Source organism: Chlamydotis macqueenii, chromosome 25 (assembly GCF_036417535.1).
Source record: "Chlamydotis macqueenii isolate bChlMac1 chromosome 25, bChlMac1.mat, whole genome shotgun sequence".
NCBI lineage: Eukaryota > Metazoa > Chordata > Aves > Otidiformes > Otididae > Chlamydotis > Chlamydotis macqueenii.
Genome location: NC_141580.1, coordinates 3,639,936 through 3,667,003, shown reverse-complemented (window position 1 = coordinate 3,667,003; position 27,068 = coordinate 3,639,936). Strand labels below are relative to the sequence as shown.

The window sequence follows — 27,068 nt, the reverse complement described above, 5'->3', positions numbered from 1 at the left end:
ATAAACTTCCAGCATCTTGCCAGCCTTCTCTCACGTTGCCCACACTGCACTCAGGAACCCTTCTGAAGTTCTGTGAAAGTCCTCTAGATGATCCTCAACTGATGAAGGCCAACTTTTGCTCAGCAAGGCAGGATAAAGCCTCGTTTCATTCCTTCCTATTTGTACCAGCTACTTTCCTGCAACCGAACCATCAAAGCCTTCTCTTGTTCTCCCTCTGCCTCTTCCAGAGCAGGTGAGAAAGCTCCCACACTAAGAGGGAAGGCTGGAAAGCCACATCATCACTCAACCTTCCCACTCCTTCCCCAGTCCAGCGGAAGAGACACACCATACCACAGGGTGACATCCCCAGACTTCAGGGTATCGCTGCAGCAATGCAAGCTGAAGGGCTCAGCGAGCGGACAACGCGCGCCGCTTCAGAAATGCCGAAAGGCTGCTCCGGGGCAGGCCAGGCACGACCTCTGCAGCAGCGCCGAGCTCCCAACGCAGACGTGGCTCCCAGCAGAACCCTCGCTTGACTCTGAAGGCATCTTCCCCTCCTTCAGGGATCTCTGACCTGCTCAGCATTAAGGCAGGCAGACACGAAACAAACTGATGGTTTGGAAGGCACGCGGCTTATGGTGACCTCATGGGATCGATCCGTGTGGCAGTGGGAAAGATTCTGCCCGGGTAAACCCAGCTTGCTTCTCAGAAGGGCTGGGCTGCTCCTTCCCTAAAAAAATCAGCTGGCTAAATGCAAGAGTTTATGATTTAGTAGGCACACAACAAGAAGCCAGCTAGAGAAAAAAAAGAAACGCTTGATGCTTAAAAGCATCAACAAGCAGCAGGGAGCGGCCAGGGCGGTCGGACCCCTTCTGCAGAGAGGATGCACCCAGCGCTGCGGGGGCCAGGCAGGGTGACCCCTGCGGGGACAAGCCTCAGCGCTGGGGGTCAGAGGGTGACAGGCAGTAAGGAGCAGCGTCCACACGCGCCACGTACCCCAAGGCTGCAAAAACATCGAGGGGCTGATTTTTGGCAGGAAAACGAGATTCAGAATCAAGCTCTCTCCTAACGGAACGCGCACCGGGAATCATTTTGCTCTGCCTAACACAGATCCGTATAAATATCGGCTCTGGCAGGGCTGCTGCCAGGGGAGTCGAGTTCCCCATTCACACGTCCCTTCCTCCTGGGCGTTACGCAAGAGCAGCAGGTAACTCTAAAAATTTGGATTTCCCATTGATTGATGCCTGCAACTCTGTTAATAACAAGTGTTTACAAACGCTGTGTTAATCAAGTACAGTCAAATGAGATTTGCTTTGCAACACACTAATTAATGCTTATTCCTGATGATTCACGAGCTCTGATTTTAATGAAACGTTGAGCAGGATTGTCAAAGCCATTTTAATTAAAACACACCATAGATCACTATACTCTGGCCAGGCTTGAGCTAACTTTTCAGGACTGTGTGTTACAGCACGGTTAGTGGAGTAATTACAGTTTAGTCGAGTTTATTAAGCTATTTAGAAGAACGGACCTTTTAAAGTAAAAAAGATTTTCCTATTTCTGACTTCTTGGGCTCTCAGTGTCCAAGGAGACAGGGAAACATTTCATGCATTTGCTGGTAATTCCATAGTCAAGATCAGATTATCTGGTATTTTCATCCTCCACTGAACCAGCCTTAAGCAACATGCACAGTTCTCAAGTTTGGCAAAAAAAAATTAAAAAAAAAAAATCACTTATTTTAAGCCTGTTTCACAGATATAGTCAAGGTGCGAAAGGGGCCACGTTACAACTCAAACACGGAGAGCGTTAATCTGAAATTTTTTTAAAAACCAGAACATCAGAAAAGGATTAATTGAATTAATTCCTAAGAAACTCATGCTTCAAACTGATCTTTGCCACATCCCTATGCAGGGTACAGCGCTGAACAGCGAGGATCCCACTGGCCCGTGGCTCAGGACAGACAGGCAATGAGAAACTTGTTCTTGGAAGTCTGGCAATTTTACCACGAAAAAATGTTCTTACAATTACTATGTAAAATATTCAAGTGTCTCACGTTGTGGCTAAGAGGTCAGACACAATCACTTACGATATGAAGAAAACATCCCTCCCCAAAGAGGGATCTTACCTGAAAGAAAAATATCAAATCACAATACAAGAATTAAGTGCTATTTTTAGCCAAAGAATAATGGAAAATGACCAATTTTGAGTAAATACGAAACCCATTCCTGCTGACTCCCAGCAAAGGAGAGCTATCAGACACCGAAAGTACTGAATCCATGAGCGCGAAGCTGAAGAGCAGATGGTCTTCAAAACAATTCTGTTTCACTTTCAACACACACACCAAAACCTTGCCAGTTGTCGGGGCCTCACCCTCCTGCTGATGTTGGTGTCAAAAACGTGGGTAAGCACTCCTGCTAAAAATGGCAGTGATAAAACGCGTCCCAAACACTGGTCCCGTGGTTTAGTCTTGCCTGCCTGTTCCATGGCCATGCTGATGGTTCTCTAACATCTTGGTTTTTTTGTGTAAGGGGAAGCTCCAAGCATGGTTCAAGGGCATATTCTTAACTCAGTGCTCAACGCACCCGGAATATGTTATTTTATTTTCTAACTCACATGTGTGGTTTTGAGGCTGTGAGCATCAAAAAAGGGATAGCCAAGGTTAATGCTATGACTGTTCTAGTCTTGTTCTTGAATATGCTGGATACGGTGCTCTCCCACCGCCCAATCCAGCGGTGGGATTACAACCCCCACCCCGACATTAGGAACTCCAGCTGCGCAGGGGACACTGTGCTGGGACTCGCCGTGGCCGGTCTCCAACCCACTTCCCAGCACGCGCTCTAACCTTGTGCGAGCAGAAACTCCACTGTGCTCAGATGTCCCTCAGATGCAGCCATCATCAGCGGCGTCCGCCCCTGCTTGTCTGCCATGTTCACATCAGCACCATGAGTGAGTAAGAGGTCTACAATCTGCAACACACAAAGTGAGAACGCACGTCGTACTTAGAGATCCAGCTGGGAGGAAAGCAGATCCAAGGAAGAGCAGAGCAGTCCCCATGTCTTGAAACCTCACCCCACAACGCACGGTGCCCTCTGGGATTACTGCTACAAGACTAGGGCACAGGAGAAGCGACGGAGGTATAAGGACGGGCAAAATGACCTTTTAAATCCAGAGCATCCCATTTGCTTCCCGAATGGTGAGATAACACAGTGCTTAAGCAAAAGCTGGCTGTAGCCAGGAAGGGCTCAGGATGTCTGAAGCATCAACACTGCTTCTTCTCACTCAGATCATTCCCCAAAAGAGTTGGGCTTTGTCTTCTCCACCCATATTTCAGCAAGATGGAAAGCATGGCTTAACCCTACATCTCAGGCCATCCCGACGGCGTGAGGAACCCGCTCACCTGCCAGTGGCCCTGTCTCACAGCGCTGAAGAGCGGAACGACCCCGCGGCGGTTGGGCTGCGCCACCGCGGCGCCTTGCTCCAGGAGCAGCCGGCAGACTTCCAGCTTCCCACGCCCGGCCGCCGCCGTCAGAGCTGGAGGAGAGAGAAAAGTAGTGAAGAGCCACACTCTCCGTGGGGTTTTTTTCCTATCCGGAGACAGGTCTTTCTGCTGGACACCAAAGCAATGGTGCCCAAAATGCCAAATGTTCCCCACGACAGGCAAAACGAACAAAGAAAATGAGTTGGATCAGTACAGTTCTAACTCTTGTTATTTTAGTTTACTTCAAAGGTCAACTCTTCCATGAAAAGATCTCGTAACGTTACAAAAGAGGCTGATTGGGACAATTGTCTTGTATTATTTTCCACAAGTTTCACTGCAACTGGATAAAAACTGCAATAAGCATAAAATAAATCTCCAAGTGTGCGTGACTGAGGTCCAAGGTGCTGCCGCAAGGAAATGCAGAGTCTTGCCGTATGAAACCTTCACCACTTTCCCCTGTGTCTCCTGCAGGTTTCCCTACTGCAAAAGCCACAGACTGCAGGAGTGAATGTGTCTGTCTTGGTTCTGGCTAGGATAGAGTTAATATTACCTGAGCTGGGTGGAGAACTGAAGCTGGCAGCCCCTATGGCTGGGATAACTAATCAGCTAACAGCTGGAGTTAATTTACCCAAATTAGCCCAAGGGCTATTCCATCCCATCTGCCATCATGCTCAGTATGTAAGTGAGGAGGGTGCTGAAGGGAGGCCCCTGCTACTTGGAAGAGACTGGATGTGGAGATCTGTTGTAAGCCATTATACTGTATTTGTATTCCATCACTGTTTTGTTTTCTTCTGTCATTACTGTTAAATTTACTTTTTGTTCAATCTCAACCCGCGTGTTTGGTTTTTTTCCTGGTTTTCTTTTGTTTACCAAATCTACCCCTGTTCTCTCAGAGGGTGGGGGGGGGAGTGAGAGAGAGACTGCGTAGTCTGGTCCTGATCGGAGCTGAACTACGACAGTGTCTCAGCACAAGCACAATGTCCAGAAAAAACATCGGTCTTTAGGTACATGCTGCCTTGACAAGATCTTCTTGACAAGATCTTGACAAGATCATCTTCTTCAACCTGTCCTTGACTCATTCCACCATGACTACAAGAGAGCAAGTGAGGGACCAAGCTGGAGGCACCCACAGATCGCTGCCAGCCACTGGATGTCAGTCAGATTTGTGGCTTTTCTCTGTCCGAACAAGCACAGAGCAGCATAATTCAGATGGAGGACTTTTATTTCTAATATCCCCCTTTAGGGTGTAGATCTTTGAAACCAGGGAAACAACTGGAAAGCAAAAATGGTATGAATACGTTCACCTGTCTGCCAAGATAAACGATAACTCAGGGCTCTGTCTCTGACCAGGACGGATCACATCAGCAAGGGTCTTTGTGCAAAACCAGAATGATCTCTCATTTCCAGCATTACAAATGCTCACATCATCACAGGTGGGCAGAAGTGACACCCGACAGCACGCTCTCTGACACAAAGTGCTCTGTTAGCTCAGAAAGTACGGTTGGGTTAGAAAAGACACCTTCAATCTGAAAATAGTTCCAAGTGCACGACCCGCCTTCGACTCGTCTTTGGTATTAATTTTAGACTTTTCTGTTCCTCCCTCCTCTAACTTTCTGCGCACTTCAGCACGGCTCCTCTGGCTCCATGCTCTGGTAGGAGTTTGAGCAGAAGGTGGGAGTCTATTTCTAACTGACGTCGCTTGTTTCTTCTTTGAAGTACATTTCTGTGGGATGGCTGATTACGAGGTGTTGATGGGCTTCCAACTGCAACACTGTTAACGTTGGGGGATTTAATTAATTCTCTATTCTGTTCCACATCATGGTTGAGTTTGCTTCTCTCGGTGTTGAGACACACCAAGAGTTAAAAGAAAAATCATCTCGCTGCCACAAGCAGAACATACTGCAAAATCTATAATCAGATCCATGTGGGTTTTAAACGTAAGCTACAAATATAGAAGGAGGACTGTGTGTAATGTGCACGGCAGAGGGATGGGTACGCGGGGCTTTTGGGTTCTATGTCTGAACCTGCCCGCGCTTGATATGCTGCAGGTTAATTTGAGGTATTTCACATCAAAACTTCTTAAGTTTGCAACAATGAAAATACTGTAAATCACCTAAGTGTTTGGTGTGCACCATGAAATGGTCTTTGGAAAAGACTTTACTGAAACAAGATGACTTGATCCATGGCCACACCCTTCTCCACTCTGCCTTGCAATCCACTCCACCTGGATTGATGTGTCTTTTTGCAACTCCATTCCTCAGGGTCAAAGCGACTGGTGTGGGTAGGTAGCTCTAGCCTGTCCTGTGCAGCTCCAGCTCAAGGGATGCTCAAAAGCTCCTGTGCTACTGAGCAATCAGACCTTGCTGCTTCAGGAAGGCTCCACACCAATGGCCTGGATTTGCTGCCTGCTGCTGAGAGAACCCTATCCAAGCTTGTCTTGCAGATACCTAAGCATCTATCCTCAGAAACAGAGAAACTCTCCAAAGGGTGCAAGGAGCTCGATGCAGCTGGACCCAAGGAGACCAGCTCACTACGGTGCTCCCAGCCTTCCTCAGCGCCAGTGCTTTGAACAGAAGGTCGGACCAGATAACCTGCCGTGGTCCCTCCAGCTGCAGTGAGCTGGGCAGTCTGCTGCTGCTCCAAATGCAGGTGCCTCACCCCTCCTCTCCAGCCTTCTAGCCAAAGTGGCTTTTGACAACCCCAAGCTCCAGCTCCTCTGCTGGTAACCTCAAGCCTCAGAGTACTACTCTAGCTAGTGCCCAACCATCTAAGCCCAAAAGCTTAATTAAACTATTCCAGGAAAAAATTTAGAAGTACCTGCTGATTTAAGCCTCTTAGCACTCCTTAGATGGACTTAACAACCTGCTTCTGACATCACCAATGGACCTTGCAACAGTCATTAGTTCCCCAAAACACCACAACACAAGGCAAGGCTGTGCCTCGGTGTTGAAAGGAGACTGGAAAAACCAAGAAAAGGTGATGAGAGGAAATGAGAGAAATGGAAATGGTTTTGTTTGAAGTTTTGCGGTCTGCCAGGGAGCTCCTGTGGCTCAGCATGAACAAGGCGAGTCCACCAAGCCCAGTCAAGGAGCAGCGACCAGAACGCTGGGCTGAAAAATAGGGATGTTCGTTTGCAGCTTTTCCATGAGGACGCAGTGCCAGGAGAACAACTCACCGTGCAGTAACAAAGTCTTGGCATAAACACCATAAAGCAATTGCTCATTTCTCAGAACACGGCTCACACAAAACCCGAGAGAAGTTTCAGGTGTGGACGTGCCCCCCTGCATCATGAGTGTCGTCAGACGAGCCACAGCCTCCAACACCAGGGATCTGCAACGGCACATTCTGCCTCTGCTGCTGTGCAGAGCACGGCTGTTTTCTTAGAGAAAAAACAGCTTTATCTGCAGAAGGAGTCATTAAATCGCTCCTATACGGCACGTGTATCTGTTTCACAGTCTGGCAGCAAGACAAACACAGTTTGATGGAGTTGTTCTCCGCACCTCCAGTCCTGATGCAGTTATTACAAGTGACTCAGATACTTTTCGGCTGGGTTCTGCTCTCAGTCTTGTCCCGGGGGGGGAACGTTCCAGCTGGAGTTGGCTATAGTGTGCTGTCAGCAATTCCTAAACTCATGATGTAACTTGGCACTGCCGTTTGGATGATATCAGGATGATATCAGGCTGATATCACTAACCAGGCAGTCAGCTCTGCTCTGCTGAAGATCAGACCCATAAGCAACAAGTACCAAAAACCAGACATGATCCAGATTTTTAGAGCAGACTGCTATTTTTAGGTGGAAACTAGGATTTCTCTTCAAAGTTATTGAAACTTGTTATTTACTTTTGGGAAAATAATAATAATGATAATAAAATAATGTGAAAGGGAGTCTTGAGATCCATATAAACTTGTCCTGACTGTGACAGGACTGCTGAATTTGGTGGTGGGCTTGTTTTTGCTTACTTTCCCATCTTACCCACTACCAGTTTCAGTGGGATAAATGGGCACTCTTTGAGATGGCTCCTCAATTTGTGTGCAACTCGCGATTCACAAATCCACATTTCCAGCTATCCTAGTTACTCAGAAACCCCTCTCAGGTAAGAGAAACTCCCAGATGTCCGTGTGAGTCCAGCTTTTGGCATTGCTGGGGAGAGAGGTATGGGAAGGAGGACAACAGAGATGGAAACCGTTTCTGCTGGAGAGTCCTCGAGGCAAGACGCAGCCTGGGAACAGCAGAGCTACCCAGGACACGAGGAAAGAGAAGAGTCTGATGTTGTCAGGGAGAAGAGTACAGGGCTCAGCTTTCAGACTGGAGCCGGATGGTGTGACCCAGGAAAGCAGAGCTCCAGGGCGGGGCAGGGCTAGACACCAGTTCAGCCAACGCCTAGGGCTTCAAACCAGGCTTTGCCAGATCCATCCAGACAACCGAGGACTATCGTAACTCAAGGAGCTGAGCTGCAGTGTCTGATGCCCCCCATGAGGTTACATTGCAGGGGGACACCTTAGTGGCTTTTGATCAAACTCTGAAGGCACCTGGATCACCACCCTATTTACAAGACAGCCCTCAGGACCCAAACATCAGCGAATACTTTGGATGAGTTGTCTCTGGCCTAGTCACCACTGGGAACTGCGAGCTCACCGGTAGCAAAGCCGTTGTCCTGTTACTCACGCTCAGTCATTTGATTTGGCTAATTCCATATCCAATTTCTTTCCTCTCCCGAGACACCCTAGGGGCACTTTTAAATTGCTGATCTGTAGATGTTGCCCTTATTTCTGCTAACAACGGCACAATGCCCTTGTTACTCAGTTATGTCCCTGGGGGTGCAGGAGCCAACTCCTTCCCTAACACCCCACAAGCGGCCCAGAGCAGCCCCACCACCCACCAGGCTCCCTGTGGGGACTACCCCTCCCTTCATCTTCATCCTTTAAAGCTCAGGGGCAACACCTGATAAACTCCATTCATTACAAGGCTATAATAAGGCAGCATTTTCAAATATCTTTTTTTTTTTTTTACCTCCCTTCTAACGAGAAACAACCTGCCCGAACGGCAAGCCACACGCCAGCTGCTGTCCGTACCCTTGGATCGTGTCATTTTTAAACCAAGCTGACAGAATCAAAATCACTGCTCCGTTCCCCAGACAGGAACATTACCTCGGCGTATTAACTTGACAGGAACATTACCAGTGATGTGAGTAGATTAGTGAGTTGAGTACAGAAGGTAGTGGGTAATATTTATGAGGTCATTGGAGTTAAAAGCTAACACCTCCAAGTTTGACTCTCTCAAGAAATTGAGACAACTTCATATCTGTGGAGTGGAAGGGGTGAATGGTTGCTCTTGTTTTGGCAGAAGTTAGGAAAGCACGGCTTCTGTATTACGCTCATCAGTACAAAAATACAGTGCTGCACAAAAGGACATTTATTTAATTACCAGGTGCTAAATAATGAGAAATTTTTAGAAAAATCAATGGATAATTTAAAGAGTCATGGTGCTCCATGCAGCAGGGAAAGGGAGAGAGAGCAAAATGGAGATGTTTTCGCTAAATATGCAAAATACCAAAAGGGTAAGAGCCGAATTTGGTGTCCATCTCACTCGATGTGAGATGCTTCAGAGAAAGTAGAGGCCTGGCTGTCAGAGATGCTACGTTCCTGCACATTCCTGAGAAGTGCCAGGAGCTGCAGAAGCTCGCGATTTTCAAAAGCCACACCCTTCTGTTTTACTTAGGCTGAGTGCAAGCTCCACCCAGGCACCTGTAAATCCCCCGAATTCAATCAGAGGAACTGATCCTTCTCCTTCATCAGAAGGCAGGGATCAGGGGTGCATCAGGCGACATGGAGCCCATAAACACAAACACAACCACGCAAGAAGAAGCTCCAGAAATCACCTGTCTCTCCCCAAAGGCTGTCAAAGCTGTTGATCTGTGCTCGCTCCACCTCCTCTTCGTCTTTTTCTGGAAGATCGAGCAGGTAGGAGACGATCTAAAACAAAAAGACACGTCAGCTCACGAACTCGGACGCATTAGAAATAAACTGCTGACATCTTAACACGAGCTGCTCTGAGCACACCGAGGAACAGGAACAGCCTCTGCCTGGCACCCTGAGCTCAAGGAAATATTCTTCCAGAGATCAGTCACTGAACCTGCTGCCCTCTACAAGCAAAAAAAAACCCCAAGGTGTCTTGATACAACCACACATGATGAGTCTTTGCAGCACCAGCTCCTTACAGCCACGTCTGTCCTGCTACAGGTGCCCCAGTGTGGGCAGCGGATGCGCCTTTGTCTGCGGCTACAGGGGCCGTAAGCAGTGAGGAAACACCGCTCTGCCCATTTGGTGGGGCGCAGTGAGCATCATCACCCCCTTTTACTGCTGGGGAAACTGAGTCACGGACAAGCGATGTAATGCTGCAGTCATTATCATTAGCCTCTTCGTTATCTTAAGCTCCAGCCAAGATGAAGTTACTTCCAGAAACTATTATTATTAGCTCCCTTTGAGCAAACACTGCTTTTAGGCACCGTTAAAAACACTTCCACTATGTTTTTCTTCCAGCTGTGGATGCTTGAAACCCCAGAGAAGCAAATTAACTTCTTTAAAGGGTAAATTAAAGGATTTAATTGACTGAAAACTGGCAGGAAAATTCAGTGTTTGGATCATATGGTGCGAGAAAGCAAGAGCCTAAGAAGGAAATGGAGATTTTACTTCAGTGACTGAAGGACAAAAACATTTTTCTCATTCTAGGAGAAACAATTATCTGCTGGAGTCCAGGCTACAACCAGCATCTTCTGAGTACCTGGGAGGAAGCCATGCCTGCTCCGCTACCTGGGGGCACAGACTGAGAGAGGCACCGGTGCAGGGGAGCAGGGATTTTGGGGATGAGTGCCATTTTTCCATGTCCTGCCAGTGATCATAGAATCACAGAATGGTTAGAGTTGGAAGGGACCTTCAAAGCCATCCACAGTCCAACCCCCTGCCAGGAGCAGGGACATCTCCAACCGGATCAGGTTGCTCAGAGCCCCATCCAGCCTGGCCTTGAACATTTCCAGGGATAGGGCATGCAGATCTCTAGGGTTTTGAAGTCACATCTGCTTCTAATCAGTTCAACCCACAGTCACTTAGCTAATAAGAATTTTCCAGCTTTCTTTAATTAGCTCCTCTGATCTGAGCACATTACCTATGTTTTCATGGATTATGCTTAACAAAAGCAAAATCTAAACTCAAGCAAATGAGAGGAGCTCAATTTAGCAAAGAAATCAACCGATGCAAAAGTCCTCAAAGACTCCTTTGGTAGGAAAATATACATCATTTTCCACATCACAAACCTTTTCAGTATGACAGGAAGAAGCTCTTTGGCTCTTCTCTCCCCCCACACACAGTCCAAACCTACGTGGTCTCACACTCCCCGAAGAGCGCTGGAGGAGCGGCATATGCAACATGCTGTTTATCCACCCTTGCTTGGAGGTTTATTCCAACAACTGAAAGGCTTGTCACGCTTCCTTCTCTTGGACGGCTGCCCAGACCTCCGGGCTTGCCAAGGGATCTGCAAACCCCGCTGCCAGGGATGGGAATGGGAGGAAGAGTAGGACAGAGGTACTGACTCCATCTCCAAGACCCGCTCTGGTCCAGGTTTTGGCTAGGAAACAGTCGACCCCCGGTTTCCCACCCCGCAGAGGCAGTGACGTGCTGGTGGGTCCTACCTCGGTGTAGCCCATGCTGGCCGCGGCGATCAGTGCTTGCTGGATGGCGTGGCTCTTCTTAAACACTCCCTGCTGCTGCCCAGCCATGGTCCAGTCGCATTGGATCAAGAACTTCACCACCTCCAAGTGTCCTCTGAGAGCAGCGTGAACTAGAGCGCATTGACCGTTTTTGTCCAAATGATCCACCTTGAAAAGAGACCAAATACAATTCAGCCAAATCACAGGCAGAACGTCTTAATTTCTTCAAAATTTCCAGCCCCAGTTACAAAATAATGCCACATGTGCAAAATGTGCATTTTTCTGCTAAACTATCCCTTCCACAACCAGAAAACAACCATTCTGAAAGCAGCTCTACCTCAGGCTTAGGCATCCTGTCAGCCACAAGTGTTTGCTTTGGGTAAGTTACATTTCTTCCCTTTTCTTCAGACTCAAAGGCTGCAAAAGCATTTTCCCCTTTGCGTCCTGAAGTCCAGCAACCGTGTTCTCTTGCAGATTGAAATCATACACACCGATACCATCTCCTTCATCCAAATCCGCAACAGGAAAACCGGTTTGTTTTCCAGATACCGTTTCTTTTGAGAGAGATGGAAGTGCCTCAGCCTGCACTCGAACGCCCAACGCGAGCCCAGCGCAGGCAGAAGTCAATAGGAAACAGAGATCGTGCTTGGCAGCCCTGTAGGAACGTATTTGGTTGGCTTTTCAGGACAGGGCATGGTTTTCACTCGATGCTTGAATACATCAGCTGGGATTTCTAGGTCCTATCTCAATACCAGTAACGCGGAGAAAACAGGACCGGCAGATCTGCTACCGCCCTGCAGTGGGCTGCAATGAGTTACTTCTCATTTCTCCTATTATAAATATGAGAAATAATTATTGTATTTATATATTCTACTAATATTATAGTTATCTACATATAAGGGACATTTCTCACATTGTCATATATTAATATTATTAATATTTCTCATTTCTCAATGTACACAGCAATCAGCGTTGCAGTTTTCTATGCCAGAATCAAACACCTCAGCCTTCAAACCAAACCCAGCTGGCTTTGGGGTGTTTCCTCAGTACAGCTGAGGTACTCAAGGAAAAGTGGCAGGACTCTTCACGGCATTTTGTAGCCCAAACGCTCCTGTTCTCAGAAAGGGAATGCTGTTTCTTGCTAACGAGCGTGAGGGAATCACCCAGCTCTCTCCAAATATTCCAACAAAAGCAGAATTCTTTTTTTCCCTTCATAGTGTTCTCGCGTTATTACAGACAACACGGCAAGATCTAAATGGGTCCCTCAGTCATCCTGACTTTCATACCAAAACCAGACAAACTCGTATTTTGCTTTTTGAACTGAAGCTAAACATACAGAGAAACCACAAATTGCTTCCAGGAGGCTCCACTTCAGAAATCAGCACAATTTTCTTCTTCAACCAAATATTTAAACTTGACTCATTATATACAATTAAAACTCCAAACACTCACCACAAAGCTAAACAAAGGGTATTTTTCTAGGACAAGTCAAATAGAAGTTTTTGGGAAACATATCTCAAGGAGATATTTAAAGAAAGCTCTGTGCTGCAAGAGCAACGTTGCCATTTTAACCTCGCGAGGTTCAAGGACCCTTCAGAGGGCCACCGGTGCAGCATGATTAGGCAGTTCCTTCCTCAGACCTGAACTCCAGAATACCGAATTACTGACTCTCAGGAGTTCCTTCGCTTTGGTTTCAACGCAAGATTTTCAAAGACACCGCATTTTAGCAGAAAAGCAAACCCTCTGCAGCAGCATCCTGGCTTCATCTGCTGGAGGATACTCTTTAGCGAGCGTTATGTATCCTACCTGCAGCTCGCACCCTGCCTTGCATAAACATGGAACAGTTTAAATCGGCTTTCAAGGAGAGCGTGGTCACATACCTTGGCCCGTTTCTTGCACAGCAGCACAACAATACTTAGAAATCCAGCAGCAGCTGCGTAGCCAAGGGGGGTGAGGCCGCTTTCTGAAGCGGCATCTACATTGGCCCCAAACTCCAAGAGCAAAGCCACCATCTCCGTGTAACCCAAGTGAGACTGGACACACAAAATGGGGGCGTTGTTCAGAACTTCGGTCCGATAATTCACATTTGCACCTCCTAAAATCAGCAACCGACTGACCTGCACAGGGAAAAGAGAGACATGAGTTGATTGCCAGGGCAACAAAAGAATTTACACCAGGGCTCTCTGCATGCTTCCAAGCAAACAGCGAAGGACATAAAATGCCCAGTAAAACCACTTGCCAAACACACGGGTCCATTTCAGCCATTTTCGCCTGCATGGGAAAGAGCCAGCGCAAACACCTCTCCAGATGAAGGACAATGTGAAATCTGTATCAGTCTGAAATCCTTTCTGCTGTAGAGATGAAGTCACTCAAGCTAACGCACTCATCCTTACCAGTGCGAGCGGGCACGAAGTGCCTGAACCAGCACACAGCGCTGGGTTTGGCACTGCCTTCAAGTTAGTGCCCGCCTAAGCCAGAGCCCTTTACGGGGCTGTCAGATTCCAACACCAGTTGCCGCATCCCAGATCTTTGGAGAGGAAAAAAAATGCAAGGGAATAATTTTGCACGGGCGCAAATCCACTGTGCCCTCACCGCAATTAAAAGGAGATCCCTGGTCAGAGTAGAAGAGTTGAGGGATCATCCCAGATAGCGGAACTGATGGCTTCTCCCCAGCTCAAGACGAACGGCCAGCAAGCTGTTCAGTGCTGCCCAGGTAGGACCAGTGCCATGGGCCAGCAACTGCAGCAGACACTCTACGCACGGCTCCTGCACATGGCTGGGAGCTTCTCGTGCCAGCTCTGAACCACCCCCGCTCTCCCCTTCAGTACCTTTATGTTTGGGGTGTAGAGATTTCTCAGAGACGCCAAAGCCATCGAAAGACCTTCAGTACTGTAGGAGATCCAAAGCCCTTGCAGGATGGACGAAGATACCCCAACTTTTTTACTCAGCCCCTAAAAAAGAAAAGATGACTTAGATGCAAGCCTACAAGTATGCTCAGTTATGCCGGGCAGACCCTCCTGGGTCTTTGGACTTCAAAGAGTTTCAAGACACTAACAGCTGTACACAAGGGAACGGGATAATCTGCCACATCCGACCTTTGCAGTGAATTAGTAAGCTTGTAGGAAATAACTGTAGCCATTCCCAAGGTCTAGGAAAGGCAGAATTAAACCGTGAGCAACCTGAATCCATTCAACACCCTCAGAAAATGTCATGCTAAAGAGCACAGCACGCTTCTTTTTTAATCAACTATTAACATTATTTTGCCAGAACTGATTCCCAAAGTTTCCTCGTTATTCACACAGTTAAACTGATCTGCTGACAAGAAGATAAATGAAGGAAGTCTCCACCACAGCCCAGAGCAGCATTCCCCTATCTCATACCAGGCTGTCTCCAACCCTTCCGGCTGGCGGCCGTGCTCAGGCTATACGTAATATACAGGTCTGACATCTTTTTCCAGCGACATCCATCGGCAGAGCACAGAACCGTTCAGCGAGTTTCCCCCGCTCCTATCGAAGGAGCAATCATCGCTGCGTAGCCAACAGTGGGAGCCAACGGCTGGACCAAAGGCGAGGAATGGGTCTGCAACTCCAGCACCGCGCCGTGCTCCGTCGTGTGGTGCGGGCACGCCCTATATGTTGCTGTTCTGCCATCGATTTACCATTAAAATCTGCTGTTTCCATGGAAACCATACAGACACGGCCAGTTCTGGTTTGATATGCAAACCCTGATCTCTACCTTCCTCGCACGCCGCGTGGTCCCCGCTCTCTGCGCAAAGCGGCAGGATCCCGTGTCAGCTTGGTAGATCTTTTGTGTGATGACTGACATGCACGGGGCAGGGCGGTGGGAAGCAAACCGGCAGCAAAAGCTGGGATTTGTTTCCTCTAAAGGAAGGTCTGCAGGAATCCTCACCTGAGCCCGCTGCTGGGCTCCGTTGCAGACCTCCAATACCTACGCACGAAAGATATTCTGAAACATCGCACCAGCCATCAACAGATTTGTCACTTGAAAGGCTTTTACCATAAAAAGAAGCAACAGATTAGACAGCTTTTATAAATAACAACTCCATGCGCTTGTTTCCTTCAAAATTCAGGGAACTAAATAGAGAAAAATATCTGCTTGTGTTAAGAAGCAGAAAAAGAGCTCAGGAATTTTAGCCACCACTAAACGCTGCTTTTGCAATTACACAATACAGGACATTAGCGGTCAACATTAAGTTTCAGTGAACTCAGTACAATCGGACAAATGGAAAACAATTTTACAATAAATGGTTAAAATAATTTAAAAATAGTTATAGTACCATCAAAACCATAAATCAGCTGTTTGAGTCACATCAGGACGGAGGGAAAGAGTATGTATTTCCATGTCAGCCATCTCAAGATAACCACATATGCTACCAGAATCTTAACCACCGTATCAGAACATCTATACTTAGATACTAGCGCAACAAAAAATATTACATTTCTCCTTTAAAGAATAAATACATTCAACATCTTTATCATTCAGTTCCTGAAACAAACCTGCTTTTCCGTTTCCCTTTTCCGCCCAGAACCGTAAAGCGGGTGGAATCCTTCAGCAAAAGCAAACCCCAGCTGGACACAACATCAACCCAACATACCATCCGGGGTTTTCGCTTCGCTGAGGCCATCCGACACAGGCCCAAGGCACGGCCTGGCCATCCGCGTCTCAGCTGAGTAACTCTGCCGACCCCACACAACCCCGGCTTTCTAACAGCCTTGCTGGTTTTGTCCTGTACCCTCGTCCGCAGGTGCCAGCATCCTTCACTTCTAACTTATCGCTTTCTCTGCTGTTTGGCCGTTGGCACCTTCCAGACAAGACCTTTAGAAGGCTGTTTCTCAAGGAGTATCAGACACCTTTATGTACCTGTGGCTGTCAAAGTGAGTGTTTCTGCCCCTAATTGCCATCACTTTCTCAATCTGGGGACAAGGGACACCCATTTCTGGATTACTGACATTTTAGCTAACTAATTTAAGATGAAATTCAAGACTTCTCTTTGGTTGATTTGCAAAACATACGTCAGCCTGAAGTTTGGGTCTTCTGGTATCATTACTGCACATTTCTCTTCTTGCCCTTTCATTCCATGCCAGGCTTTCCAAGCTGGGTTTCCATATGCTCCTGTTAAGACTGGTAATTGCTTCAAAAGACTAAAACATTTGTACTTTTTTTTCCTCCCCACAAAGTGTTTGAGGATGTTTGTGTTTAAAGAAGAAAACCAGCAGATCTCAGCCATCAAGCAAAGCAGGGAGCGTGAAAGCTTCTTTACACCCACCTACCAGGTCATTGCCTTGCGACTGTGCATCGCTGATTTTTTTCCACCTGGAAATTCCAAGTGTCCCATCATTAGCCCTCTCCTAATCCTCTCCTGGCTTCACGGGTGTAAGGGTGGGTCAGAAAATCAGCGTTGTCTCAACCTTGTCATCGAGGACTTCCAGGTGGACTATGGATTTGATGTGGCCTAAAAGTTAGGCTCACAACTTGACATGAGTTGCTGCGAGCAGCCTGCCTGAGACGCAGCTGTTTTTCCTGGGAATGGAACGTGATTGCTATGGACAAGGCCGACTCTGGCCTAACAACATGTACAACACCCTTGAGACGGCGGACAGAGCGGCGCGGAGGTGCCAGGGCTCAGCCCTGTCGTCAAGACTGGCAGAGATAACCGCGCAGCTGCTATCGAGGAGGATGAATCACAACTGCGGTCTCAAAAACAGCGGTGAGAAAGTGCCCTTTAACGGAACTTTGCTCATTATAGTGTACAAAAACCACACTTCTGTCCTAAGTGCTGAGAACAGGCGGAGAGCCCCGAAGCAAAGGAGGAGCAAAGTTTGCTACTTGGCATAAAAGGTTGACCCCTAACAATGAGACCCCTGAGAGCTTTCCCCACCAAGGATCGACACTGACGGTGGAGACCGGCGGGACGCTGCCTGGACCTGGGACCACAGGGACGCCTTGGACGCGCACTGGTAGCTATTATCCTTTTTTACAACGGCATCAGGCCCCCACAAACACCTTCAAAATGAAGATCACTGCGCTGCTCTAACACGATACTTCAGGACAAAGACCGAACCGATGACCTGACACGCTCCCTCCTTGGCAGGAGGTCATACTGGTAACGGCTTCAGGCAGAACAAAAAGCTTGAGTGGAAAACAAACTGCTTGTTTAGGAACAAATACAGTCAGCAACAACAGGAAAAGGAGTCTGCGTACGTACACTTGGAAATATTTCCTTTAAAGAATGCTCAAGATTTTAAACGTGGTCTGCAATACTCCAGCTCAATGCCTCCTTCAGAAACTAATGCAGCTATTGTTTCACTCAGTAAACGCTCACAAACCCTCAGTAAACACTCGTTAAGGAGTAAAAATAAACCTATTCAAGGAAAAGAGGAATACTAAGGTTTACAGTGTTTCAAATCCAGCTAATCCAGACCTTTCCAAAACTTTACAGTACTTCTCAACGCCATACTGTCATGCTCACCTGTCCCCGAGACGTACTACTCTTACTGCAGTGCTGCAAAACCAAGGATTTTGCCGCGTGATTAGAAACAGAAGGCTGTACCAACATTTTTCATATGCTAACTGGCATCTTCTACTATTGTAAATATTGTTCAATTAAATCTGGAATCTAGAGGCAACTTGTCCATTTAATGAAAATTGTCATTTGCTTAGAGCCTGAAGCCCTGTTATTTGTTTCTACCGTAGAAGTGTGAAACGAAGAAGATTTGGAACCAGATTTAATGGCAGCTGAACAGTAAACTCACTGCTGAACGCTGGGAACGTCAACTCAAAATCTGAAAATTACACACTGATCGGGGGTGAAAATCTGAAAATCTGAACCCCACACGCTGATGTGGGGTTCCTCCCTTTGGCTCCAGCCATCACGTTCCCAACGGAGGGGGACTTTGCTGCTACACCTGATGGGGAATTTGGCACCGGGAGCTCAATAAATCAAATCCAACAGGACTGACACAACACAGAAACTACCTGTTTGCTCTAGGAACGCTAACAGGAGTGCTAAAGTTCTTAAGTCTGTACAATCAGATATAGACCAGATAAAAATACAGTCTCATTTTTACCACTGTTAAGCACCCACAGATCCTAATATTTTAAAGAAATTCTCTATTTCCTGCGACCTTGCAAATGCATCCTCTCATTTCCATCTTCTGGTTCACGGGCCAACAGGCACAAGAATGATACTCAGTTTACAAGACACTCACATCCGAGCTTGCCTTTCAATTACCCAGGTCCTAAATGTCTGCGCGAAGAGTAAAACAGACCGACCATTAGATTTGAACAACCATAAATTTTTCCCTCTACAACCTAAAACTTGGTTTGGATTCTTCAAAAGCACTCCTTTTAAATGATTTATTTTTTCTAGATGTTGTTACAGGAACTCATCCTACAGAGGAAGAAAGCTCTTATGGTAGAAGAGTAATTTGAGGTAGGGAGGCTATCTGCTGAATTTACAGTCTGAAGGACAATTTAATTTCAAGGATTTCTTCTACACCACTGCCAATTTTCTAAAGCTCACTTCTACACGTTTCAGCAGCCTGAAGCACTCACACTTCTTACAGCAACCCAAAACAAGGAGAGACTGAACGCTGCCAGTGCTGGCAGGTTACACGCAAGGAGGATGAGGTTGGCATAAGTCCTCATTTTAATTTTTGTTACCTTAAAAATATGTGCTTTGAGAATGTGATGTCCCAGTTCAATAGTCTGCTGTCGATTCAGTTTTCCTTCTTGACGGGAAAACCAGAAGGCAAGTAACGTGTGACCACTCCTAAAATGAGAAGAAAGAGTAGGTTAGTCTTTGCTTGTCACACCAACAAAACAACTTTTGACAACAATTTTTGCTCTTGCTAAGCCTTCAACTTCATCCAGCTTTGGGAAACAGAGCTGGACTAACTCTCACTTGTAAACCCCCAACTCATTGCATCCTTTATTGTTGGTGACCACTCATAGCTCAAAAACCCCCAAACAACGGAGGACAGCAAAAATAAAACAATGTATTTTCTATGAGCAGACATCAATTTGGACACACCAGAAGTACAATTTAATGAAAGCTGAAGTGCTCCTTTCACAGTCGCTTTGCAGAGAACCATACTTGGAGAGCACGCCACTGATCCTGAAGTAATTAGAAATGACGTATGTAAAACATCCACACTTTGAAAAAACATCCTTTAGATGACAGCTACATTCTCCACCCTGTGACACGTCGGGCAGAGTGAAACAACTTTATTTTCCATGTAAAACTCCTCCTAAATGCGTTCTCCAGCTCTTCCAGCAGTAAAGATGCTTCTGACAATGACCTGCCAGGTTGACGATGAAAGTAAATTAACTGAGCGACACACAGAGCCCTGCGTAAGGCAAAACACAATGAAAGAGCCAACAACTTCCTTCGCTCACATGGACTTTTACTGCTGTGTTTAAACATACAGACTCCCAGCTTATAAACCCAAAAGTTCACCGTGGCTGAGTCTTCCCAAAGTTGCGAGGAGCTGATTCTCCGCACACACACAAAACGCCGGCGGTGCAAAACCGGGAAGTATTGCAAACTATTTCGGGATGAGACGGGCAAATACCTGTCCCCACAGGCACGCGTGGATGCGCAGCGAGAGCCAGCACGCAGGGCGGGAGGGCACGGAGGCCCACGCTTGGACCTCAGCGGTCTGGGGACTCGCGTTTTTCTTGGTTTTGCCAACAAATCTGTGTTCTTCTTCAAGCCCCTGAGTACTCCCAAGGGAGGCCTTTTCAACCCACCTCATTTCTGGATCCAAATCAGAATGTGACTACACATAAAAGCAACCCAATTCCTTCCAGCCAAAGAAAATAAAATATGATATTAACTGTGGTTTGAAAAGGGCTTCTAAGGACAAGGAACACGATTAGCTCATCACAATTTTGGTAAAGTGGAAAAGTGCTTTATGTGGCCAAACGGGAGGTAAACATTCCAGAAGACAAGAAGTTTTCACAGTGGTGGGGATTTACCAGCGCCATCTCCATCCAGGAAGAATGATTACCCCGTCTCAAAATCAGCTCGGAATAGAAAAGTGAAAGACTCGTAACGCCACAGCCAGGTGCCTGGCAAGGTCTCCCCAGGCCCTGCCAGTGAATCTCCTTTCGGATCGATAATCCACGGATTGATCCTAGCGGAGCCCGATGAGGCTCTGCCAGATCTCGTGGTACTGGTAGGACGTGGACACGTGCCCGCTGGAGGAGCGCGATGGAAAAGAAAACGCCTTTTTCTTGCAAGGCAGGACCTGATCTGCAGGTCTTGATAGGTGCAAGAGCACTGTATCTTGTTCACATGCAATAAAACAAACTCTTTCGCCGGTAATTCTATTGTGTCTCTCTCCAAACTGCAACTAAATTTATAGCAGCACCATCAACTCAAATAATGAACTTTGTGTGAAATGTTTTTATGGACTGATGGGACCCTTGAAACTCAGGGTGACTTGAGACGAAAAAGAACCTGAAAAAACCCCTCTTTTTTTGTGTGTTTCGCCTGTCACACTCCTCTCCACACCTTGGCAAGATGCTTGCATCGGGATCCTGTAGTTCCATGCTCCTGATAATTGGAAAAGGAGAAGCTCTTCCAGATGGTGACCCAGCTTATCAAGACAGAGCTTAGATGCCTCAGCTGAGTGCTTAAAATCAGGCAGGATGCCTCGTGTACAGGGCAGTGCCACCGATTTCCACGTGTCCGTGCTGTGAGAATTCTTCATACAGCACCAACAGAAGCGACAAAATGTAAAAAGCTGGGAAAACAGAAGGGCCTTGAAAGTGGTTGCAGCACCTCAAGTTATCTACAGCTTGTTGCCTTTCCTTCCGTTCGCTCTTCCCCTCTTTGTTCCCCATCTCTAAGCGGGAGGAGGACATCAGGTCACATCCTTTCAAAGGAGACAGAGAAATGCATTTGCTCTTTGTGCTGGCTAACCTCCAGGAATGCCCGTGGAGAGGAGAAACAGATCAGAAGGAAACAAGTGACTACGAAACGCAGCCTGAGTGTTGCTAGATACAGCTGCACGTCAAGGAGCGCAGCGATTGCTAGATTTTATCTGTCCCCATTCAGCCAGATTATGGAAACCTACCATCACATTAATACACTTAATGCATCTCAGGAGCTCATCGGATTCACAATGCTGTGCTGACGGGCTGGAGAAGAGCCAACGCATTTACCTCCGCTGAAAGGTTGGTGGTGGAAGTCCATTCAGAGCCTTCGGCTCGCTTCCTTCCCGGGGAGTCGTCAGGCTGGCGACCACGAAGCGTGGCTTTCCGCCGCAGATCCGGGAGCGGCTGCACAGAGGGACGCTGCAGCCACCCCTCTCTACCTCTGTATTTCAGGAAATAACGCCACTTGTTTGCTTTTTGATGGAAAACTCTTCGAAAATGTCTGGGAAGGCTCAGAACGCAGCTGTAACCACATTCATCCTAAGCACGAATTTCAGATCCAGAAACTTCTAACGTGTCTTTTCTTCGCAGCGAGGGATGGAAGCGCAGCTCCAGACCGGCACACGAGCCCAGGTTCCACAGTTGGCTCCGAAATTGCTCTTCAGCTGCAGCTGGTAGGGTATTTACCTAAACTTAATTACATGCATGACTTCGGCTGCTGTGAATAAGGCATGTACCAACTATTCCGGAATAAAGTGCAGTATTCATGAGTAATACATTACCTCTGCAACGTTTCCCAGACCTTGGCTTTGGGCTCCTTGATAAATACTTGCAGTCACTTGTTCTGTCAGCGTTAATTGCATGCTAAACCAGACTCCAACAGCACAGGCTTTTTTTTTTCTTTTTGTCTTTTAATACAGGAGAGGATGGCAGTAATGATTTCTACATGAAGGAGCTCAGCAAAATGATTTGCTTTGAATTTCACCACCGCAGAGTTCATCATCAGAGATTTTTCTATTTTTAATGCAAGATTTCTTTTCGTGAAAAATTAATGGTGCTGCCAGCTCAGCTCCGGCAGCCTTTGTCTGCTCTGGCAGGCTGGCTGCGTCGGCTCCTGTACCGGCCGAGGTGCCTGCACGGCTGCGCACGTACGTGGATATAGAAAGCCACAAAGAAGAGTCTTCACCTTTCCGAGCCTCTACGTAGCACGAGCCGGCGCACGCATGCAGCAGCTGTAAGAAAGGGGGCACATCCCTCATCGTGCCCCAGATGGAAGGGGACGAGGCGTCACCAGTAAAATACCAGTGTGACCTAAGAGCTGTGATGGAGCATGGAGAAACACAACAGCAAATATTGAAAGCTCCCAGATCTGTGCTTCGTCTGTACTCTTCTACCCCTCAGGCAAAGTAAAAGACATTTTAAAGGATGTAAGATTGCTCTAGTGTTAAGGCACTGCACTACTGGAGTAAAGAAGGCAAAAAACAAGTGAGAATCTCTCCTGTTTACTTCTGAACCTACTGAAGTCCATATTTCCTGATTTACACCCACATCTCCTTTGTTCCAGCTAATCCCACGAAACCGTTCGAAAATCCAGAGATTTGACACTGTGCCCAGAGAATCTGGGCTTCTAGGAGACGTGCATTCATATTTTATTCAGCTCTGCAGTGAAATTTTGTAACTACGGCACAGAGAATAACGTCAGCTCTGACAAAGCCCACAGCCTCCTCCGCTTCCAGAAGGATGTCTGTCCGGATGGCAGAAAGGCCAAGCTCAGCTCAGCGAGCTCCTCCTGAAGGATCATTTAACCACCAAAACTCAAGTTATTGATTTCTGTATCACACGTTTCCCTCTGATGTTATAATTGAAAGTTAACTTGCAAGGAATTAACCTTAAACGAGAAAATTAAAAGAAAATAGGGAACATTCTTAAGCACACAATATTCTTTCCTATAGAATTAAACACTGGTTTAACTATCGTTAATTATTAACACTGGTCATTGATAGCAGCCCTGAGGAGAAGGACTTGGGAGTGCTGGTGAACAAGAAGCTCAACAAGAGCTGGTACTGTGCCCTTGCAGCCCAAAAGGCCAATGGCATCCTGGGCTGCATCAAGAGACGCGTGGCCAGCAGGTCGAGGGAGGGGATCCTGCCCCTCTGCTCCGCTCTGGTGAGACCCCCCTGCAGCGCTGCGTCCAGCTCTGGAGCCCCCAACAGCAGAAGGACGTGGAGCTGTTGGTGAGGGTCCAGAGGAGGCCACGCAGATGCTGAGAGGGCTGGAGCAGCTCTGCTGTGAGGCCAGGCTGGGAGAGCTGGGGCTGCTCAGCCTGGAGAAGAGGAGGCTCCGGGGAGACCTGAGAGCGGCTCCCAGTGCCCAAAGGGGGCTGCAGGGAAGGTGGGGAGAGACTCTTCAGCAGGGCCTGGTGGGACAGGACGAGGGGTAACGGTTTCAAAATAGAGGGAGGTAGATTCAGATCAGATATTAGGAAAAAATCTTCTACACTGAGGGTGGTGGAGCACTGGCCCAGGCTGCCCAGAGAGGCGGTGGATGCCCCATCCCTGGAAACATTCCAGGCCAGGTTGGACGGGGCTCTGAGCAACCTGGTCTGGTTGGAGATGTCCCTGCTCCTGGCAGGGGGGTTGGACTGGGTGGGCTTTAAAGGTCCCCTCCAACCCTAATGATTCTAATTTGCTGAGCTAGCTGGGACAGCCAAGTTCACAGCCAAGAAGACTCTTCCCACCCCTTGGGTCAGATCTCATTGCAGAGAGCCAAGCTCTAGAGCGTCTGATCAAAAACCATCACTCTGTCTAGAAGCAACCAAGGGCACAGCAGTGGTGTGCTACCAGTTCCAGCTGTGCTAGGAAACTGCAGACAAACTTCCTGATGAGTGGGACAAGAAACCTATGCCAGCACGGTTGCTGCTTACTTTCTTCACCCAACAGTTTTCTTGGTCGCACTGACCCACTCATACCATAACCACGACTCTTCGTTACACCGAGGAACACCTAATGGCCTCAACCATAAACTAGAAATGCACTGTTCTGCGTAGAAAACATGAGATTTCCATGCTAAAATGGGCTACAGGTAACGCTCTAAGCTCATTTTTTTGATAATACAGGTGACGAGGCTCAACCCACACGTCAGAAGATGCACGGGCTATAGACTTGCATACCCAGCCCAGCACCTTGGTTCCACCAAAGCGCGTCTCTTAGAGAGACATTCAATCATCATTTAATATTTCCATCATGCTGTTACTGTCGCCAAGCAGAAGTGCCAGACTGACTGCTTCTGCTTTACAAGAGACAAAGCATCACACAGGAAAAAAAAAAAAAAAAAGTCCGTATCAAGCCACGACCCTGAGTCTCAGAGCTTCGGTACCATTCCCCGCAGCCTCACGGAGTCTAAGCAGCAAAGCCGCGATTCACGTAAAGGCGAGCTAAAGAACTGCACAAACCGCTCTGTGAGCGCTTGAAAAGCAGAAATGGAATCACTTAACAGCACCCGGCCTGTACTTAAGAGCAATTTTAATCTAAGTAACAGCATCTTAGTGATGGAGGGTGTAAAAGTTTCTGACATCCCATAAAATCAATTGGCTCCCTGGCTGTCTCTTCAGTGCTAGGGTGTGACCGAACACCAGTAAAACCAATACCATCTGCCCAGCTACAATCCCGTTCACATCCAGAGGGACGTGCTGAAGCAACACAAGCTCCAAATGCTGCCTCGCCCCACGTCCTCGGCCCCAGGCACGGGAGAGGCAGCCAGGAGAGGAATAAACAGCACTTCAGGAGAGCTGCAGCGTTAAGAGATGCTCTAGAGCACCTTGTGCTTCATGACTCCTACTCTGAATGAGCTGGAACGCTCCTTACCCCTCTGAGGTGGTACGAACAGCGTTCACCGCCGTGTCATTCAGGCAGAAAGTTCATTCAAGTACCTTTGACGGATGTGACAGCAATGACCTCACCCACGCAGCTCAGCTGAAACGGAAACCACGCTGCAGGCCTGTTCGCAATCCCGGCCTCATTTGTCTTTCTCAAGGCCGTCTCCTAAGAATTCCGTGGGTACTAACTGTGCTGCACCCATGTGCATGGAGGATGGGGAGCGCGTGTCTTGGGTTACGTTACACACTTGGCTGTCACAGAGAAAGAGCTGGCCTGCGGTTTTTCCGGGATAACAGAGCTGCATCCGTGTCAGGAGCCGATCCTGGAGAACCTCCACACCACGTGAAACAACGGCAGCTGGGCGCGGGGACTGCCAAGAGAAGCAGCAAAGAGGAAAACCAGACAACTCTGATGGCACCCTTCAGATTTATGGTAAGCAAAGATCCTTACGACGATTTAAAAATACAGAACAAAAAGGGAAGGATAAAGGAGAGAAAAAAGCATTTCCAAATGCTTACAGGCCCTGACTTAATGAGATTTAAAAAATCAGATCCAGAGAGTAAAGATGCAATTCCGTTGCCTCCGTTCAGTTCACAAAGCTTTTCAGAAAATCTGCCGGTTGCCAGGAACAGATCACTTTATATTCAGAGAAAAGCAGCGTTGTCCAAGAGCGGTGCGAAAAGACTGCTGGCATGTTTAATAAACACGTTGGATGGGTAAAAGGAATAACAACATCTTTCAGAAAGCTCTCCAGTGACTGCACAGAAGATCTCCAAAGACCAACGGCGATACGCTTTCTGTTCTCATTCAACCTGGCATAATTTAAAATACACGGGGTTACAGAAGGATGAGGAGTGCGATTTGGAAAGGCTCCACTGCCACTCCGACCAGGAGTAAACGACTGCGTAAGAACCAAGAGGGAACCAAGTCAGGGCTACTGTCTCCAGAACTGCTGGAAGATGGCTTTGCTCCGGAAGCCGGTCTTAAGATTTAAGGACTGAAATAACAGGAAGAGATCAAGCAACATTTCTTTCTTCGGTCAGCATTGATATTGCTGCCCATTAACTCCACGTCTCCCTTCTCGGTGGCTCAGCGCCACAGAATGGATTATTCTGTGAATACTTCCTTCCCTTTAGATGTGAAAATGGTACACCACACAAGTTTACAGCCCAGAAGAAAAGCAAAAGGAAAGATTTTATGAGGATGGTAACTCAAGACACTCAATATATTGAAAACCCCCTCTGCACCCGAATGCTGGGGCCGCGTGTCTAACGAGCCGGTTCAAACACGCTGCTCCACTGCTGGCCTTCACGGTGGCAGCGATCGCATCTGCTCCCCGTCTCATCCGTCACCATTTACAATCTGTCTCCCATTTCTCCTCTTCTCTCCAACTGACACTGCAGCTGCAGCCCTGCCCAAATTTCAGAGGAAAAACCTGCAGCTAAGCCACTTCACCGCTTCGCCAGACACGGTCACCACACGAATGTGTCCAAGTTTCCTTCTCCTCTGCGTGCACCCTGCCCTGAACCCCGTATTACACCAGCACTGGCTTCTGATGCTCAGAGAAGTCCCCGTTACAGCTGCCCAATCGGCTTTAATAATTTATTTTTTATCTCTGTATTCCCACATGAAATGAGAGTTAACATCTAGAGATGCTGGCAGAAAATAAGTTTCCCACATTCAATTTGTTGTGCTACTGCTCGTTATTTTCACATTTCAGAATGTACTTGGTTACAAGTCACGGCATCAGGATACTTTATTCTGGAAGTCACGTGGGAAGCCTAAAAGTTGTGTTCTCAGAGTCAGCACTCCATCAGGTCTTTACCGCTTGGTGAACAGATTGCGTTTGCCCCTCCAGTTAACTGGAGGACACGATGATGGATTCATCTTTGTGATTCAAAAATATGGCACTCGCTATAGCCAGCTTGAGCAGGAAATTAAAGGAGCAAGAAACATTGTACTGTTGTTCTCACGCTACCGGTAGAGACAAAGCCCTGTCCCGAATCATGGGTAAGCCACCACTTCCACCACGCTCCACGCTTCCACCAAAATCAGAGCTGTGGAAACGATCTTAAGCCACTAGATCCCGTGGTGATTTGGTAAGTAATTACACTAACTCAGCACGGGCCC

At 47.5% G+C, this 27,068-nt stretch overlaps 1 protein-coding gene across 1 annotated transcript in view; it reads right to left on the bottom strand.

Annotated features, from left to right (window-relative positions):
- The window catches only part of TANC2 (tetratricopeptide repeat, ankyrin repeat and coiled-coil containing 2), a 241,105-nt gene that overhangs the window by 12,267 nt on the left and 201,770 nt on the right, over positions 1-27,068 (bottom strand). Inside the window, exons 16-22 of the mRNA XM_086766662.1 lie at positions 18,844-18,952; positions 13,989-14,111; positions 13,041-13,277; positions 11,143-11,328; positions 9,337-9,430; positions 3,377-3,510; positions 2,822-2,945 (exon numbers count right to left, since the gene is read on the bottom strand). Of these exons, the coding sequence (XP_086622788.1) occupies positions 2,822-2,945; positions 3,377-3,510; positions 9,337-9,430; positions 11,143-11,328; positions 13,041-13,277; positions 13,989-14,111; positions 18,844-18,952 (1,007 nt within the window). The remainder of the gene's footprint in view (positions 1-2,821; positions 2,946-3,376; positions 3,511-9,336; positions 9,431-11,142; positions 11,329-13,040; positions 13,278-13,988; positions 14,112-18,843; positions 18,953-27,068) is intronic.